Source organism: Rutilus rutilus (assembly GCF_951802725.1).
Source record: "Rutilus rutilus genome assembly, chromosome: 1".
Lineage (NCBI taxonomy): Eukaryota > Metazoa > Chordata > Actinopteri > Cypriniformes > Leuciscidae > Rutilus > Rutilus rutilus.
In genome coordinates this window covers 36,702,122-36,721,285 of record NC_140209.1, presented here as the reverse complement: position 1 = coordinate 36,721,285, position 19,164 = coordinate 36,702,122, and the positions used below count along the sequence as shown (strand labels likewise).

The following is a 19,164-nucleotide window of genomic DNA, read 5'->3' as shown; positions in this document are numbered from 1 at the left end:
GGCAGCTAGGCTTAAAACACAGTAAGATTTTCTTGAAAGGCATTTTCAGGGACCCATGGGATATCTGAGCAGACCACTACACCTAGATTCCCTGTGTCCACTATGAATTTAATATCTGCTCACATAACAGAGCAGCGCTGTTCAAGTCAGAAGGCAAAGCATCTTCACTCTCAAAATGAAATCCATAGGAAGAGGAGAAAAAAATAAAAATACAGTAAAAAAATATATATAAACCTACCACAGCTTTCTGTGTTGGTCTTCAGACTGTAATATGAGCTCGCCTGCAGTTCACTGCCTACATAAACAGCTGCCTTAAACAGCAGCATCTTAAACATCATGAACCCTCATAAGTGACTGATGTGAAATGGTCTACGTAGGCAGAAACTAATGCAGAGTGATGTGCATCACACAGATAGAGCTCCGCTTGTGTAGAAGAGTTTGATGTTAGTATGTTGCTAAGATAACAAAACAATTTAATTAGCATACAAACAAATTATAGGTAATTTTTTTTTATAATGTTCTGTGTTAAATGAGACAATACCTAATTGCATATTTCTAATAAATAGCAATTTCTTACTCTGTATTCTTGTCTAGTTTTCCAGAATATATACAAATATCTTACATCCTTAAAACAATGTACATTCAATTGAAAAATATTGTTCAAGTAAGTTTGTCTTGTTTTAAGGATACTTTACTTGAAAACAACACAGTGCATTGTTTATGTGATTATGCCTCAAAATTTGGTCAAAATAAGGGCAACAATGTTGCTGTCTAGTTATTACATTACTGTGTGATGTATTTTTATGAATGCAGAGCACGAGTTTGCCAAGTTCTATTAAAGCAAACCTGGAAAGCCACCTGTAGAAATGTATATCTCGATGGTGAGACTCAATTTCATTTAACCACACTGAAACATCACACAATGGACACATCTCTGCAGAAGTGCCAGCTCTGTTTTAAAATGGTGGATTATTATTTCAGCCAGGAGAAATGAAACAGAACCAAGCACACGGTTGCCTCCAAATGAGATCATTAGTAACGGCAAATAATGACTGAGCTGGTTAGTCGAAGCCTATTTCCTTTCGAATAAATCAAGCTGCTGTGAGAGTTAAAATGCTGCCTTTGCCTGGGAGAACGACAGGCAGACCGCATGCAGATAAATCATCTGTTACAGAGGAACCACGTCCACACGTTTATAACACAATATGGTCCAATAAATTCAGCCACTGCTAAAGGGCAGGTGTAAGAATCGTTAAGCCCTTCAAGATTTGATTCGTTTTAGAGAGTCACAATGCAATTCCTAAATCATTCTCAGTGCATCTGTGAAAAGATTCAGCATATTAGCCATAATGAAATACATTTGATCTGGCACACTTAACCAAAAAAAGGTTTAACAAATAACCTAAATTACTGATAATTCGTATGAATCTTTGTGGATGATGATCCAGAATCTTTTGAGAAGAATCAAAATGCATCAGTAAGGGGCTGTTTACACGACACAGGTTTCAACTAAAAACGTAAATCGTTTCCGCAGTTGCTGCCTGAAAACGCAAACTTTTGAAAACAGGTTTCAAAGTGCAACATTTTCAAAACGGTCTCTGTGTAAACAACAAAAATGAGAATCCCTGAAGACAATGACGCCATGCACATGCGTATTACATGTTCAGTCTATAGTGTTTCATCACCATCTAATGGCCGGGCATCAGAATACAGTGTTTTTAGTCGTTTTTGCGGATCCATGTGAATGGGGATCGTTTTGACAATGGTGTCATCTGTACGCGAAAAACTCAAAGGAAAAACTCAGTTTTAAGCATATCGTTGTCGTGTAAAGGTACCCTTCAATATTTTTCTCTCTCTCAGCTCTCCACACATGCCACTGGCGACCCTTTGAAATCACACCCCGCTCTTGATACTCCCACACTCTTGAGTATTATCAATTAATCAGCCTTGATCACATGCTCCGAGGTGGCTTTTTCAACAAGGCTGACCTTTCTAAAGCCAGGTGTGAGGGATAATGAAAGTGCGACACCATCGAGCCTGAGGGAGACCACCAAATGGAATCCATGTCACATCTGAATAAAGCTTTTCACTGTGGTGCAAAATAATTCATTTATGATTGGATGGATGATCACAATCGTAAGGGACTCTTCTGCAATTGTTCTCAGTTTCTTGTGCCATCCAATGAGGGAGAAAAATGCCTCTGAATAGAATATGAACAATAAAGCAAAGAATGAACTCTCAAAATAGCCGCCATTTTGTGTGGGTTGCAAATGTGTTGCTATGTGGCTGTTTGGGGTGTTTGCTTACTGGCTTAAAGGCCCGTTCACACCATGGACGACAGATAAAACAATAACGACACAGAGGAACGATATTGTTGGAATCACTTTCAGAATTTTTCCAGCTGATGAACAATAAAAACATTGACCGTCAGTTGACAATCAGAATCCATCCGACTTTAACAAGTTTAACAAGTGGCAGACGACAAAACTGAAAACTTTGACTTTGCTTGATATGGATGCTTATATAATTACCATTATAGTTTTCGTTCTTGGTGTGAACCAAGTGGCCTGAAAGTGATAATTCCCCCCAAAAAATGAAAATTCTTTCATCATTTACTCACCCTTCAAGTTAGGAAAAAAATACTATGGAAGCCAATGGCTACCATCAATCAAGAGTTTGGTTGGCAACATTCTTCCAAATATCTTAAGTGTTCAACAGAAGAATGAAACTCATACAGGTTTGGAACAACTTGAGGGTGAGTAAATAATGAGAGAATTTTCACCACCCCACCTCTGGCCTCTGTGCATATTGCTTACTGTAAATAATCTATGGGATTTCTTTGCCCGTTTTATCGTCTACAAAGAACAAATTGCTTAATCACTTAAAAAAGTAAAAGCACATCACTCCCTCAACAAGCAACATGGTTTGAGGTCATGAATGCAGCATAAACGGTAAAGGACATATTACATTTACTACTTAGCATCAGTGGTGTGTTCAAATCTCAATCCCTCTTTATTAGTGTTACTATTGCTCATATGGAGGGTTAGAGATTTGACGGTTGTCTTAGCAAGCTAGTACAGCCAATTGCAATAAGACTAAGGTCATGGTTCTTCAGAAAGGTTATTTTTCTTTGCTCCGTTCATAGCACTTGCCGTGCAGCTCTGAGGTGAATGCTGTGTAATTTTTGAAAAGCAGGAAATGCCACAAGGGCAGTCTTGACATTTGAATTGTACTTAACGCACATTAAGGGCAGTAGGAGCTTTCATCTGCCGTATGTAAGTGTAACTAAAAAGGGTTTCGGAGGGAGTGAGGGGGGAGGGCGCTCCCCAATGGATACTCTTTATTTCCTCGTCTCTGTCGTTCATTGTTTACTTCCTGAGAACGCTATGTGTAGAATGAGACTTTCGGCATAAATGCCACAGTGCAGTCACATGATGATAGGCCCCTTCATCTGGGCTCGGCACTATTGTTCCTCAAATATCAGAGGAATTAGCACTTCAATGGGGAAATTAATTAACTGCTTAATTTCGACAGCGAATTTTTTTTTATATATATCATCCCAACATAACAAATCCCTGGCTGTGACAGAGCTATACACACTGATACAAGCTCATTATGATCAACGCAATTGTATGTTATCTGTACCGCATTCACAAATTCAACACCAATCATCTGATGTGATAATCTGCAAACCGAAGCTGTTGAAGAGCAAATGAAGAGAGAACCACGCTAAAGGCTTTTACTGAAGCTATTTTAAATGCACTCCATTCATCAGGATATTAAAACTCATAATTCAATTGAATTATTAACTCTGCAGTTGGTATAGAAACTCAGCGCCAGTCTCTCTTTATTAGCGGCCTCCAGCCTTCTGCTCATTTACACTCTTCAAATCATCAAGTTGGTTTCATCTGGTTTTGAAAAAATAATGCTAGTTCAATGTTCCTTCATCTCACATTAAATTCTAGCTCGCTGCCATTTCCCTAAGGTCAATGACGTAATCCACCACAGCTTGTGAGGGAATCACTGCCACAACCAAAGATTTTACTAGGTTTACAGATGCACCAACATTAAAATTCTGGACGTCACCAATAAGCTGATAATTATTTTGTTATCTTATGGTCACTAACCAATCAATGGTTGATATTAAAATCCCATGCTAAATAAATTTTAAATAAACACTAAAACTAAAATCAGTCATTTTAAATGCTACACATGTATTTACGCATCACAAGATCATAATGTACAGTATGAATGCATTTTGAGATTTGCTAAAAATGGCATTTAAAAGTGTTATTGAATTATTGTTTTTAAAGATAAATTTAAAGTAAGCATAAGATAAAGTCTAAGTGTAAAAATGTGAACAAATTTTGGGGAAATGAGCAAAATTAAATATCCATTATTGTTCTATATTTATATCCAATGTCATTGGATACCGATAAAAAAAATGTTTTGGCCGATAATCTCCCACACTGGATATGGTACTAAAATATTTTGCATCCCCAAATAAGTTTTGAATTGGATGATTATGATCACATTAACAGATGAGCACTGTTGAAGGTAACTTATTACAAGTAACTTGAGTTTCGTAATCAGATTACTTTTTTCAAGTAACTAGCAAAGTAACGCATTACTTTTTCAATTTACAACAAAATGTCTAAGTTACTTTTTCAAATAAGTAACGCTAGTTACTTTTTTCACATTTATTGACTGACAGCTCTCCTGTCGCCATGTATTTTGAGAGAAATAAAGTGAGGAGGTGTTGTGTCTGCTGTGTAAATATAATGTGAACATGCATTTACTCATCTCACTTGCACGAAAACATCCAATATTCCTCAAAATGAATAAAAACAGTAAAATGCAATCTTAGAATTTTACACAAAACTTTTATAATTAACTATATTAAATTACACAAATATATTTTATGTATTTAATCTCACTTTATTAACCAGCTGACCTTCAATTATCTAATTCAACCATACTAATAAACAAATATTACTTTAGATTAGATTTAGAAATTCCTTCTCCTGTATCCTATTGTTCTTTAATCCAGAATGGCAGAACAGCTGAAAGGTTTGTTTGAGCTGTGCCCTCTACTGTTCAGACGTAAATATGCATTTACTTCAGCCTGAGGCTTATTCATTTCACTTTTGGTGTGAAAGGGCCTTAACATTTGCCAAAACTAGAACTCTTTTTGATGTTATTAAAAAAAAAAACAAGCAAGCCCAGCCTAGGTGAGAAAAAGTAACGCAATAAAAAGTAACTAAGTAACGCAATTACTTACTTTTTTGGGGGAGTAACGCAATACTGTAATGCATTACTTTTATTAGTAACTTTCCCCAACACTGCAGATGAGCTCTTCTTGATATGAGAGAGTCCATGGCTGTGTCCCAATTCAAAGGCTGCATCCTTCGAAGTACTCAGACTGTGAAGGCCGCGAAGGTCGGACTGAGCATTGTTAAATGGGATGGTCTAGCCTACGGAGGACTGTACTTGTCGACTAACAACTGTGACAGCTGCTGTTGATGAGTGACTGGACTGGACTGTTTTGAAAGTTATATTAAACCAGTGTTCACAAACTGTCTAAATCTGTTCCCTATGGTCCATTTCTGTACATGATAAAGAGTATAAACTATATATAAGTGCATTTTAGAAAGATATAGCTAAGTCAACATTTTTTTTTTTTTTTTTTTACATTTATATCATTAGATATTTGAGTAAGTTGTAATCCTGTTGGCGCACATTGAAATCGGGGGTAGGCAAGGCAGTGAACATCTGTTGAATACTTAATTTCACGTGATATGAAGGACCCATTTAGAGGCTGCAAAATGGGACAGCCTTCGTCGCGGTGACTCAATCGGCCTTCGAATGATGCAGCCTCCGAATTGGGACGCCGATTATATCCCTCATCTGCACTCAAATTTTTCCTTTCACCTGTTATATGTTACCTATCTTGTGTGTGGTCTTTTAAGTTATTTCCTGTTTGATGCCCCATTTTGTAGTCTATTGTAGATTGTTCTCAAATTTTTCCCAGGTGTGTATATTTAAACCCCAGTGTTTCCTGTGTTTATTTTCAGGCCTTGTCCATGTATGGAGGTATCCTCAGTTCTGTTCCTTGGTTTTTTTAGTTTATTTTGTACCTTTATCTTGATTTATTAAACACACTGCATTTGGATCCAGCTCTCATCCGTCACCTCGGGACTACAAACTGACTATGAAATGGGGCACCAAACAGGAAATAACCTAAAAGTCCACACACAAGACAGGTAACATATACAGTAACATCATCAAACCAACAGTTGTCATTATAGGAAACAAATCACATACACTACCATTAAAAAGTTTGGGGCCAGTAAGATGTTTTTTTAAAGCATGCATTAAATTGATCAAAAGTGACAGTAAAGACGTTTAGAATGTTACAAAAGATTTCTATTTCAAATAAAAATTCTGTGTTCTCTATACATCAAAGAATCCTGAAAAATATGGATTTGGTAACGGTAGACTCCTTATTAGTTGCTGATGCAGTAATCATTATGAATAGTTTATTTCTTCATGAGTCATACATTAACTCATGATTATCTGTGCATGAGTTCATACATATTAGTGCACCCGTATTGCAAAGTGTTTCAGAAATGTTTCTTGAGCAGCAAATCAGCATATTAGACTGATTTCTAAAGGATCATGTGACACTGAAGACTGGAGTAATGATGCTGGAAATTCAGCTTTGACATCCAAGGAATAAACACATAAATTAAAATGTTTAATTTAAACTGTAATATTATTTAACAATATTACAGTTTTTACTGTGTTTTTGATCAAATAAATGCAGCCTTGATGAGCATAACTTTTCTAAAATGTACTAACCCCGGACATTTGAACGGTAGTGTATCTTGAATGGACTCAATCTACCTCTAGCCCCTGCTCCTTCATTATGAAACATTTATATCTGGCCTTGTAGGTCAGTCTTTCATTTGGTTGAGAACTTATTAAATTGGCCAAAAAAAAAAAACACCTTCACCTGTTGCATTAACCACAAGCAGGCTTAATGACGTACTGAAGCAATAGTGAAAAGCTAATTGGTTTGAAAGGGTACTCTGATAATGACTGGCTATTTCTACTGCAGGCTAATTTAATTTCTACTTCCTTTGATCTTTTTGACCACTTTTTGGATAGAACCAAATGACAGTGTCAGTGGAACATTTATTTTGATTGGTCTGAACTAACGAGAAGAGCCTGTATGCCGTCAGCATGATAAAAAACAGCACCAAATCTGAGTAATGCACATTAGTAGGTTCACTAATTAAAACTACAATAAATTGTATCAATTCAGTTGCAACTTTCATATTGAATACATTTTTGAGAAGGCTCAGCATCTTTTGCCGCCTCTAACGGGCTGTCAGTGGCTGTATATGCATGAATGGGATGTGTGCATTAGCATTGTGAAAGCAGGCGATGCTCAGTAGCACCTGCCAAAGCAGCTACGACAACAGCAAGCAAACAACGTTCAGCTAGCAAATCCAAGTGTGTCACTAGAACAAACAGATTCTCTGTGTCATTCCATGGATGGCCTTCCTCTCTGATGAATGCACCACATTAAATGGCCCCCTGAGGGAATGGGAATTACAGGTACCTTGCATCTGCATGCCGGCCTGCAAATGCTTCTGAAACTAGCTGTGCCTACAACACGTGGGCAAAAACGAAAGAGGGAGAGGACCAACAGAAAGCCATAATTCCCACGTCTGGTCGATAGTTCTGTCTCGGCTGCATCAATGACTGGCCATGTGACATTAGCTGCAGGGTAATAGAAATGATCTAGTGAAATGCATCACCCCTCAACTTACCTGCCACATTCAGGTAGATGGATGGGCTTGTCTTGTTTTCTCCATTCTTCTCATTAACAGCTTGGACGTAGTACCTCCCGGCGTCCGCCGCAGCGGTGGCAAGCACCACTAGCTGGTTCTCCAATGTTATGGCTCTGTGGAGAGTAACAAAGCGAATGAAATACAGCTATGTTAAACCATTATTGACAATTAGTCTGGTACACTAACAAATTCCACTATCGCAATAGAGTGACAGCATTATAATTAGTGCTTAACTGATGTATATTGGGTTACATAAAACTAGCTTTGCCATGAACTCATTGCGCCATGGGTTTGACTGGGACACGTCTGGCGTGGAGGAATTTCATGGAGCCCTGAGCGTTTTCAATGTACCTGATCCCTCATTCTGACACAAGCTGAGAATCAATGAGTGGTAAGGGTCATTACAGACAGAAATACTGCTGTTGGTGATAATAAACCTCCAGGCTAGTATCTAAGTGAGGAAGCTGTTTGTTGAGACCCAGACTTGGGAAACACTGGAAAAAGTGAAAAGGAACAGTTCACTGAAAAAGGACACAAATGAGCATAGAAGTCTCATAACGGTATTATAAAAATAGTTCAAATGGCGTATCACAAAAAATAAAATAAAAAATAAAAATGTTTCTTGAGCACCACCATTTAAGAATGATTTCTGAAGGGTCATCCCATGAGAAAACACATAGGGCCCTATTTTAACGATCTGAAACGCAAGTGTCAAGCGCAAAGCGCAAGTAACTTTGTGGGCGGGTCTTGGGCGCTGTTGCTATTTTCCCGGCGGGATAAATGACTCTTGCGCCCGGCGCATATCTAAAAGGGGTTGGTCTGAAGTAGCTTCATTATTCATAGGGGTGGTTTGGGCGTAACGTGAAATAAACCAATCAGAGCGTCGGTGCGTCGGATACATGCGTCGGTGTACAAAGTCAATTGCGCTGGGTGCAAGATAGGGCCCATAATCTTTTGATTTGCCTCTTTTTAAAGAACCAATCATTTGATCCATTTCACAAAAACAGGAATATTTGTTCAATAAACAAATCAGACTGATTCAATTCTCAAGTTCGTCACAGTGGTAAAGATCTCACTGGAGAGGAAATGTTTTAGTAAATTACAACATCAATTTTGGTCTTTTACGATACTTGGATGGCTTCTTGCCCTCCTTGCCTCAGTAATTGTATGGAAAAACAACTAGCATTTTCTTTTAAATATAGTGTTCAACAGAAAAAAAAAGAAAGTCATACAGGCTGAGAATATCATGAGGGTGAGTAAATGGTGGCAAAATGTTCATTTTTGAGTGAAGTACACCTTTAAGAAGGGTTTATCTGATTCAGGCAGTTGTGGACTGATATCAGAGCTGCTGCTATTGTGCTAATGATTAATTAGAACTCGTCACACTTCATCCATCAATTCAAAGTTTGCAGGAAAGACACTTAGTGGCAGATGTGTATCACTGTCAATTAATTCAGGTGCCAGTTTCTCTGTGCCTCTTTAAGGCAAAATTACCATCTCAAACTGGTGCTGAGCCATGGAGAACATGGCGCTTTGATAATCCACGACTCCACGTAGGCAGGATGGAATTGTTTTCTTTTTATTTCCGCAGATGAAAGCAGGCATGGATTGCATATCTCCAGCCCTGACTCCTACTCATCATGCATAGTCTTTCCCCTCCCTCGTTTTTTGATTAATTGATGACATCCTCAATTACACATCACTGCTGTCTAAGAGATTTTCTGTTCAGGCGTGACCACCGCGAAGAAGCCCTTGAGAGGCTGAGCACGACTCGGGGATGCTTTGAAACTTATGATTAGTTTTTCAGCTCCGCGGGACCTGTAGCGTCTTCCTACACGCCGTGAGTACAAGCGCCACAGTCATTACCTATTTCCAAGACAGATCCCTACAAAAGATCTTCAAGTCTCAGAGACGTTTGCAAGTAGACAAATAAATTAATAAATAAATACAGCAGAAGTAGGAACAAGAGAGCTGTCTTCGCTTCCGCGGCGAACAATATTGACGTGTAATTAGAGTGAGCTTTGTTTCAGCTTGATTCTATTTTTGCTGTTTCATGATTAAGTGCAGATTAGCATAAAGAGATCCATCAAAAGTCCTCGGATGCTTGGGTGGGGAGGGGGTTCGCGAGGGATGGAGATTGGCGGCCGCTGATGAGGATGCATTACATCGCTGTCTGCACCCTGACACCTGGCTGCGGATCCGGGCTGGGCTGCATCTGGGAAATAAAGGCACCCTTCACAGATGTCAGTGGCGGCTTTAAAAGGTCAGAGCGGCCCGCCTTGATGGACTTTTAATTATTAAATATGCATAGACTGAAATGGCTTGGCAAGCATCTGAGGCTCCAAACTGATGTGTACATAAACAGCTCACCTTCATGATGATTTAAGGGCCTACTAGCAGCAAGTGTGATCCTGCGTTATGCTGCCAGAGGAGGTTTGTAAAATGCGAGAGAGCGGGGGCTGAGCGCTTACCTGGGTTATGCTGCGAGCGGAATCGATGCGACCTGTGTATAAAGTGATTTTATGATCAGTCCTGCTAGTTTGGATTCCATTACAATTGTCTAGATGAATGGCCCTTGCTTGTGGTTTGGTAAACAAAGCACAGCAGGAAAGATAATGGGAATGCTTGTTTCTGATCCCTGAGGACTCTTTGATATCAGCCCACAACATATTAAGATGCAGGTTGGGAGCCACGTGAAATGTTAATCCACTTAGAAAAGGTGCCGGGAGCCACAGGTAATCTAAATATTCAAAAAGGACGACCATTTCGATTTGTTGGGAAAAGGCTGCACGCCTGCCAGGCTAAAAAGCAACCATTTAACCGGCCAGCCATTTCCAATACAAAACAATCAAATCTAAAGATCAATTTGCTGAAATACGCTCTGAAAATCACTTTTTATCATCTCTGTTTTGAAAACTGAAGGGAAAATGGCTTTTCTTGGGGGGGAAAAAGTCATTGGCATAATTGAAGACGAATTACTTTCTGGAGATTTTTTTCATATTTTTTACCTGCCATGTCAGTGGAACGTGGCTGCGCACACATTCGCTAGCATCTGAAATGTTAAGCAGTGTGTACATGCCGGTAAGGGTCCAGAACCTAATTCTCTCAGGCACTGGACAGGCAACTAGAGAGATATTACCATTAATCAACATGGCAAGAACAGGCTTTCAGAAATATAGTTTAGAGAATATTTGTTTTCATTTACTGCCATAAATTAAACCCTCAAAATAGGCTTACCAGTCTGAGATGTATGACAAAGTAATTAAAATGTCAGCAACTCATATTGTGCTCCTAGTTCCTGGGAGCCCAGCTGTGTGGATCTGACGTTACGTTTTGATTTATGATGCTCTCAGGCCTCGGAAAACTTTCTCCCACCCACATCTGAGGACAGAAAAGCTTACCGCATTGACGCCAAGGGAGCAAGCAGAGAGACAGAAGCATCGCTGCCCTGAGGCATTGTGACCCGGAATTATGTTGGAATCATGGAATATGTTGTCTGTGTGGTGTTTGCCTCTAAGTGATGCAAAAGAAGAGATCAAAGTCTATCTGAAAGTAAAAAATGAAGCGAAACAATCGTGCCAGGAAATATGCTGTGGGTCTGGGTAAAAAGACAAGTACAAGTGTCTGTTTATGTGAGACTATAAACAGTAAAATAACTTAGGAAAGTAGCTTCAGGGCCATGTAGGAGGCCATAGAGAGTGACACTGTCTGCTTTTCCCATTCAGCCCCCGGATCAAATAAATAAATGCTCAAAGTGAATGAAATCAGGTCATGGCAATTTTCTTGTTTCAGGCTCAAATGCCTAAGGTGGTCTGCAGACATGAGTCAAGCCTTTCCCCACATCATGCTGCGAATGGAGACACGGGTGTCTCAGAAAAGCATACAAAGTACAGATAAAGCACAGCCTCTCTTGAAGCTGCTGAACCAGAAGCCCAGACCTCCCTGTGTGTTCTCTATGGACTTTAACCCAAACTATAAGAGAGAACATCCCCAAATCTCAATGTCCCTTTAACCAGACCCCTCACAGCTCAACAGAACAGAAAATACTTTCTATCCCTGCCCTCCTGGGGCTGAAGGCTACGTTTTTTTTTTTTTCTTCTACTGGCCCGATTGGGCCAGTGGTTAAAATTTTTACTTGCCCCGCCAAAATGTTCACGAGCCCCACAGCAACAAAAAAAGTAATAAATAAAATAATTGTTTTCATTTGTTTTGGCCCATGCAACCTTGTATTTGTAATAAATTAGGTTATAACACCAAAATTTAGATACCAGTGAAATCAGTGCTTTTCAGGTGGGTGGTTTTTCAGGTATAGAAATTGAACAATGTACATCAAATATAAAATAAGACTGCATTAAAGTTACAAAAGTAATCCAGTCAAGAGCTGTGAGTCATTTCTTTGTCTTTTGATGTTTGATTAAGATAAAAAACACAGACAGCTGCATTAATATTAGGTTGCTATCACCTTAAGACTATATATACAGATATACATGCATTTTCTTTCTCAAATGTTTACATTCACTTAAGACATAATCGAATATGTTTACTAGGATACTCTCCAAGAAGGGTGTTTTGATATAATGTGCTGTCTGTGTGCGCACTTCGGATGTGTGTACACACAAAAATTCTCACAGCACGTGAGTACTGAAATGAGTTATCTTTCACATCTTTTTGTGCTTTAAATGTGCTGTATGTAACTTTTTTCCTCTACTAAAGCATAAAAATACCATAAAATGTTTGCATATATTGAGGAAACATGATAAGTTCACATACTCGTTTCTCTGAAAAACACTTCTACAGCCAGTTATTTTACTTTGAAATGTGTGTTTCCAGGCTAGAATGTTTGTTTTAGTCTTGGCCTGTGATACTGCAGAGACTGCAGTGTGAGTGCCGTTCAGTCTGAGGAGCAGGTGGCAGGAGAAATGACGATCTCCTTTTGAATTGGACTGCAGTACCTATTTCGACCACTAGTTTCCATTCTTACTGACTGCACCTTTAATGTTTAAATTGACAAAGCTTAAAAACAAGTGCAAATGATAAACATTCATGACGATGCAGCACTGGTCCAATCGAGACCGTGACAGTTTCGTCAACTGTCCCAAGCATCTTTCACGCTGGCCACGGGCAGTCCTTATTGTCGAGGCCTGATTGTGCTGCCTACCAACTCTTACAGAAATAGTTCAGTGTGAAAATATAAATAGACAATGAACAAGACTAGAATAGAGATGTGAGGAGAAGACAAGTTTAAACGATACAAGGTGTGAAAAGAAGAGACAAGATGAAATGAAAAAATGAAGAAACAAGCAAAAACATAAAGAGAAAAATAGAGAAAAAGGAGGTGGGGAGAAGATTGGGATGAAGGAGAGGAGAGGAGAGGAAAAGGTGATAAGTAATATTGAGGAGACGTGAAGACAAGACGGGAAAAGAAAACAGAGTGGTCAAAACAAGAGTAGATGAGAAGAGGAAATGAGAAGAGACAGGAAGAAATGAGAAGAGATGAGGCATGATGGAGGGGATGAGATAGATGAGATGAGACCGAGATGAGAAGACAAGAGATGAGACATGAAGAGACAAGACCAGAAGCCCATTGATGGTCTGTTCTCCTCTCTCTCCTGCATTGTTATGTATCACAGCACACTGAGGCTCTTTCATACAAACACGGTGGAGCTGCGCTGGAGCTCAGATGATCAATGCTGTGAATGCAATGACAGCAGAAAATCTCTCTGCAAGAAAATATCCAGGCCACAGTTCTAAAGTCTGCTTTCTTAATATCCATTAAAAGTAGCAGTCCTCTGCAGTCTCCTCCCTGTGATGAATGTGCTGGCCATTTTAGGCTGAGATATACAACTGAAGATAAGCCCGCTGGCCTCATCCGTCCCTCAGCCCAGTTCAACCCCATGACCACGAGAACCATGACTAATGGCCTTTCAGAACCCAAATTCAACCGTCCCTGCTGGTCCAGTGCACTAGAGTTGGGCGAAATTTAGAATTGTCAAATGCGCTCTATTTCAGTTCTTGAGTTGGAATTTGAATGGAATTCTATCAATCAATTTATTTCTGAATGGCACTCAAACCTGTAGTGAGTTATTGGCATTCATGACAATTAAACAAATCTTATGGTGAATCGAATCTACACCAAAACCCTGCTGTTAAAGCAACACGAGTGTGGGTTATATTGAGATATAGGTCATATTTCTGAACCAGCATGTGTAACAGAGACGGTTTAAGACGCAAAGCTTGAATGTTTTTGGCAGAAACACATTCACGCTTACAAAATCTGTCTTTAAGCGATGTTTTACATGAATGTGTTTTTGTTTCATGGTGGAAACTTATCTTGTTTGCTTCTCCAGACATCCCTGCTAGGCCAATTTTCCAACTTCAAGAATCTATCATAATGTCTCTCTAAAGTCGGGTGCGTACTGTGCGATTTATAATAGTCCTTTACGATTGTTGCTTATCTGACTGTACGAACATGATCATCGATGTAAGCCATGTCACACTGTAAGATCTTAGTTTTCATTAATATCAGACTGTACGACAGTCAAGACGCGCTAAAAAGTGACGCACGCAAGAAAACGTAATCGGTTACCTAATGTAACCTCTGTTCTCTCTAGTAGAGGGAACGAGTATTGCGTACAGTAAGTTGCTTATGCTACGGGTAAATTCATCTTTTCTCGAGATATGAAGCCAAAAAATTATCCTTAATTTTTATAATCTTGTCAACGCAGTGCAGCAGCACGCAGACCTAGAGCAGGCTATCTAGCGTGCTCATTGGCTGCCCTGCGGCAACTGCAGGCCTTGGACGGGAGGGCAGACTTTGAGTGCCATCTGGCGGATGGCGGGCAAAGGTGCGCTGCGACCGCTTCCTCTACCGGGGGAATTTGTGTATATCCCTTCTCGGCAGCCCCGTCTACTTGAGAGAGGGTCGAGGAGACCGGAGAGCGGAGTCTAGCGGAGAAGGGGGCGTTCCAAGACTTCGAGAGCTCGGAGTGGAGCTCGGGCAGGAAGGGTGCTGACCTAGAGGCAGGCGCTTGGCGGCGGCTAGGCAGAAAACACCCGTCAAGTCTGTTAGGCGCGGGTGCCTTCGGTGGGGACCACTCGAGACCTAGTTGGTCGACAGCCTTAGTGAGGAGGCAGAGAAGTTCCGCGTCGACATTGGCGCGGGCCCGGCTAGACTCCCGTGTCGAAGAGGGAGTGGAGCGTTGAGATCCGGACCACCCTTCGCTGTCCGAGGCCAGGAGAGAGCAGCTGTCACCGATGGCAGCCTCGTCCGCCTCATCCCCTGAGGCGACGGCAGTGCGGGCGAGAGCCGGCAGCTGCGCGTCAGGAAAGGGGAGCGGAGAATGAGAGAGCGAGGCTCGCGGGAAGGGTTCCGGCGAGCACTCAGCTGCTGCATCGGGTTCCGGTGGCCTCTGGGAGCTGCGCTTCTTCTTGCGCGGTGGAGGCAGGCAGAGAGACAGCGAGAGCGTCGAACGAGGCGAGTCGAGCCCGCAGGGTCGACATCGGCAGTTCTTCGCAGAATTCGCAGCCCCCCAAAGAGAGAGCGAGGGCTGCGTGGTCTCGTCCCAGGCAAAGAGCGCAGATCACATGGCGGTCCCTGTCGCTGAGCGGGGCTCGGCAAGAGCCACAGGACATGCGAGGCATTTTGTAACAAACGCCTCGCGCTCTTTTAGAGGAGTGTGTCGCGGGGCGAGCACACAAGGAAGCACAGCAAAAAAGGATACTGTCGCCAGATAGCGAAGCAGGCACGGATGGCTGAAGGCGGCGAAGACGACCGGCTTCCTCAGGCTCTATCCTCGGCTTGCTGGTCGCTTGTTTCGACGGCGGCTTCTCTCAGAGTCCAGCGATGCGGAGAGCTTCGCTGAAGAGACGAAAATCAGGGGAGCAGCCTCCGAGCACTTCCTTATATACGCTAAACCACGCCCCTTCTGGCGGGCTGTGATGCGTGAGGGCACCAAGCGCCCTCATTGGGCGTGACGTCACTCCAGGCTCAGTGGTAGGCTGCTGCAGTTGCCGCAGGGCAGCCAATGAGCATGCTAGATAGCCTGCTCTAGGTCTGCATGCTGCTGCACTGCGTTGACAAGATTATAAAAATGAAGGATAATTTTTTGGCTTCATATCTCGAGAAAAGATGACATTACCCGTAGCGTAAGCAACTTACGCAATACGAGAGAACCTCTCGTAAGAGAACTTGTCCGGAGTTTTACATCATTAATCAATGACATGTTGAGTGACGGTGAGCTGCATTACATGTAGGATTGAAATGGTGGCTACAAAGAAATCTATAACATTAATTTTGATCATGGCTTGTCTTGAAAAACAAAGACAATTTGACGGTCGTCGTAGGAGAAGTCACACTGCAGGACTGTGAGTCAAATCTTTTGACACTGCCAGAATTTCGTCTGAGGTAAAATTTGATCGCAGCTGTCATTAAATGGCTGTCGGTGAACATGACAAACTAACGATCAAAGATTTCAGATTTTAGCCTAGGATCAGAGGAATCTTTTAGGATTTGCAAAATTGGTCTCAGACGACTAAATCATGGCCAAAATCGCACAGTGTGCGCCCGGCTTTAATAAAAGCAACCATTCCCACAGCTGCAAAAAAAAAAAAAAAAGAATTAAAATCTAACAAGCATGTGTTAGAAGAAGGCAGAAAAAATCTCCTTAATCTTAATCCACAGAGCGGGTAGGAGAGGTGGGGGTGTAGCAATGTAAGCAAGTATCATTTGGGAATTACCCATCTTTCGAATATCTGGGCATTGTGTTAAAAGGTGCTCCACGCATATTACTTATATGTGTAATTGATGATATTGCTCCTGTGAAAGTCAGGAAGAAGAGTGCCAGACAAAAAGCACCTTGGAGAAACTCAACAGCAGTGCAAAATAGACAATGCAGAAAAGCTGAGCGCATGTGGCGTTAGACAAAACTTGTAGTCCATTATAACATCTATAAAGACAACCGTCATGCTTTCAGTGTGGAACTAGGCTGTAATAAAATTCAAGTTCCAGGAAGGAAGGGGACAGGGTCGGCTTGCGGAGGCTGTGGGTATTTATTTATAAATTAACAAAACAACAAAACAAAGTCGCGCACACGGCGCTGTAGCAACAAAGTCCAAAGTCCAATATAAACAGCGTTTACGTCCTCGCGCTTCCCGCCCTCGGCATTCATCCAAAACTCTTTCCTCTTGGTTAGTCAGCGCGCTCACCCACAGATCTCTGCGTGTCTCTCTCTTTGAATGAAGTTTCCCCGTTGCTTATATGCGGTCTCTCCACGCCAATCACTGAAACAAGACAATGTTTGTAATTTGCACTTGACCCACTTACGTCTCCTGATCCTCTCTCCTGTCACAGACTTCGCTAGACCACGCCCCCCTTGCCACATAGGCAAAGCTAGAAAGACTTTCTTCTCAAATATTATAAATAGAAAAATAAATAACACACGCACTCTTTTTGCTAGAGAGGAGGGAACAAACCCCCCAAGCCAGATTCCCAGTGAAATGCTCTCAGACAGCAAATGCAGTGAGTTTGCTTCCTTCTTTTCTGAGAAAATCAATAATATCAGAAAGGCGATCAGCATATCCTCGTGTGGCACTGAGGTAAGACAGATCAGACTACATCCTCAGAAAGTTACTATGTCTGATTTTGAAGAAATTAACGGTAAAATTTTGGAAGAAACAGTACAGCACCTTAAAACATCATCCTGCGCTCTTGACACACTCCCCACCTCCTTTTTCAAAAGTGTGTTAAACTGCTTAGAAGCAGATCTCCTAGAAGTGGTAAACTCCTCACTTCTCTCTGTCACTTTTTCAAAGTCCCTTAAAACTGCAGTTGTCAAGCCCCTACTGAAAAAGAGCAATCTGGATAGCAACATATTGAGCAATTACAGACCAATCTTCCTTTCATAGGCAAGATCATTGAAAAAGTTGTCTTCAATCAGCTGAACAACTTCTTAACCTCAAATGGATACTTTGACAATTTTCAATCTGGTTTCCGACCACATAAACAGCACAGAGACAGCGCTCATAAAGATAATAAACGATATTCGGTTAAATAGTGATATAGGCAAAACATAAATTCTGGTACTACTCGACCTCAGTGCTGCGACACAGTCGATCATAACATACTTCTTAACAGGCTTGAAAACTGGGTTGGGCTTTCTGGGATAATCCTAAAATGGTTCAGGTCATACTTAGATGGGAGAGGTTATTATGTGAGTATAGGAGACCATAGGTCTGAGTGGACATCCATGACATGCGGAGTCCCTCAAGGCTCAATTCTTGCGCCACCTCTGTTCAACCTGTACATGCTCCCAATGAGCCAAATAATGAAAAATATCCAAATTGCTTACCACAGCTATGCAGATGACACACAGATCTACTTAGCCCTATCGCCTAACGATTACAGCACCATTGACTCCATATGCCAATGCATTGATGAAAACAAAAGTTGGATGTGGCAAAACTTTCTTCAGTTAAACAAAGACAAAACTGAAGTCATTGCGTTTGGAAACAAAGATGAAGTTCTTAAGGTGAACGCATACCTTCACTCTAGGGGTCAAACAACTAAACATCAAGTCAGGAATCTTGGTGTGACACTAGAGTCAGACCTTAGTTTCAGTAGTCATGTCAAAGCAATAACTAAATCAGCATACTATCATCTCAAAAATATAGCAAGAATTAAATGCTATGTTTCCAGACAAGACTTTATTGTAATGTGATTATTGTAATGGACTCATCACTGGCCTTCCCAAAAAGACCATAAGACAGTTGCAGCTCATACAGAACGCTGCTGCCAGGATTCTGAACAGAACCAGAAAACATGAAAATATCAAACCAGTCCTTAGGTCTTTACATTGGCTCCCAGTTTCATTTGGGATTGATTTTAAAGTATTATTACTGGTATATAAATCACTCAATGGCCTAGGACCTCAATACATTGCAGATATGCTCACTAAATATAAAGCTAACAGATCACTAGGATCACATCAGCTAGAAATACCAAGGGTTCTGTAACGACTGAGACAAGTCAGACACAAGTATTTGTTATAGTTTAACAATATTTAGAACTCACTCTGGGATCTGTGGCCCCACCCCCCCAAACAGGGCAAGAAGATCTTAGTTACCATGACCACAATCAGATAAGTTTTTTTTTATGACTCTTAGCAATGTGAACAGGGGCCTCTGCCACAAGACCTACAGATATTAGAACAGACTCTCCTGCATTAATTTATCGATGAACTGATTAACATGAAATTAACATGCATTTCAGAACATTTTGTGAACGATCTTGTGTTGTGTCTTTTAATAC

At 41.0% G+C, this 19,164-nt stretch overlaps 1 protein-coding gene across 6 annotated transcripts in view; it reads right to left on the bottom strand.

Moving 5' to 3' along the window:
* sdk1a (sidekick cell adhesion molecule 1a) overlaps window positions 1-19,164 on the bottom strand; it is a 344,319-nt gene that overhangs the window by 132,568 nt on the left and 192,587 nt on the right. For all 6 annotated transcript variants that reach the window (XM_084434485.1, XM_084434486.1, XM_084434487.1 and 3 more), the window contains exon 5: window positions 7,839-7,972. In XM_084434485.1, coding sequence (XP_084290611.1) covers window positions 7,839-7,972 — 134 coding nt within the window. The remainder of the gene's footprint in view (window positions 1-7,838; window positions 7,973-19,164) is intronic.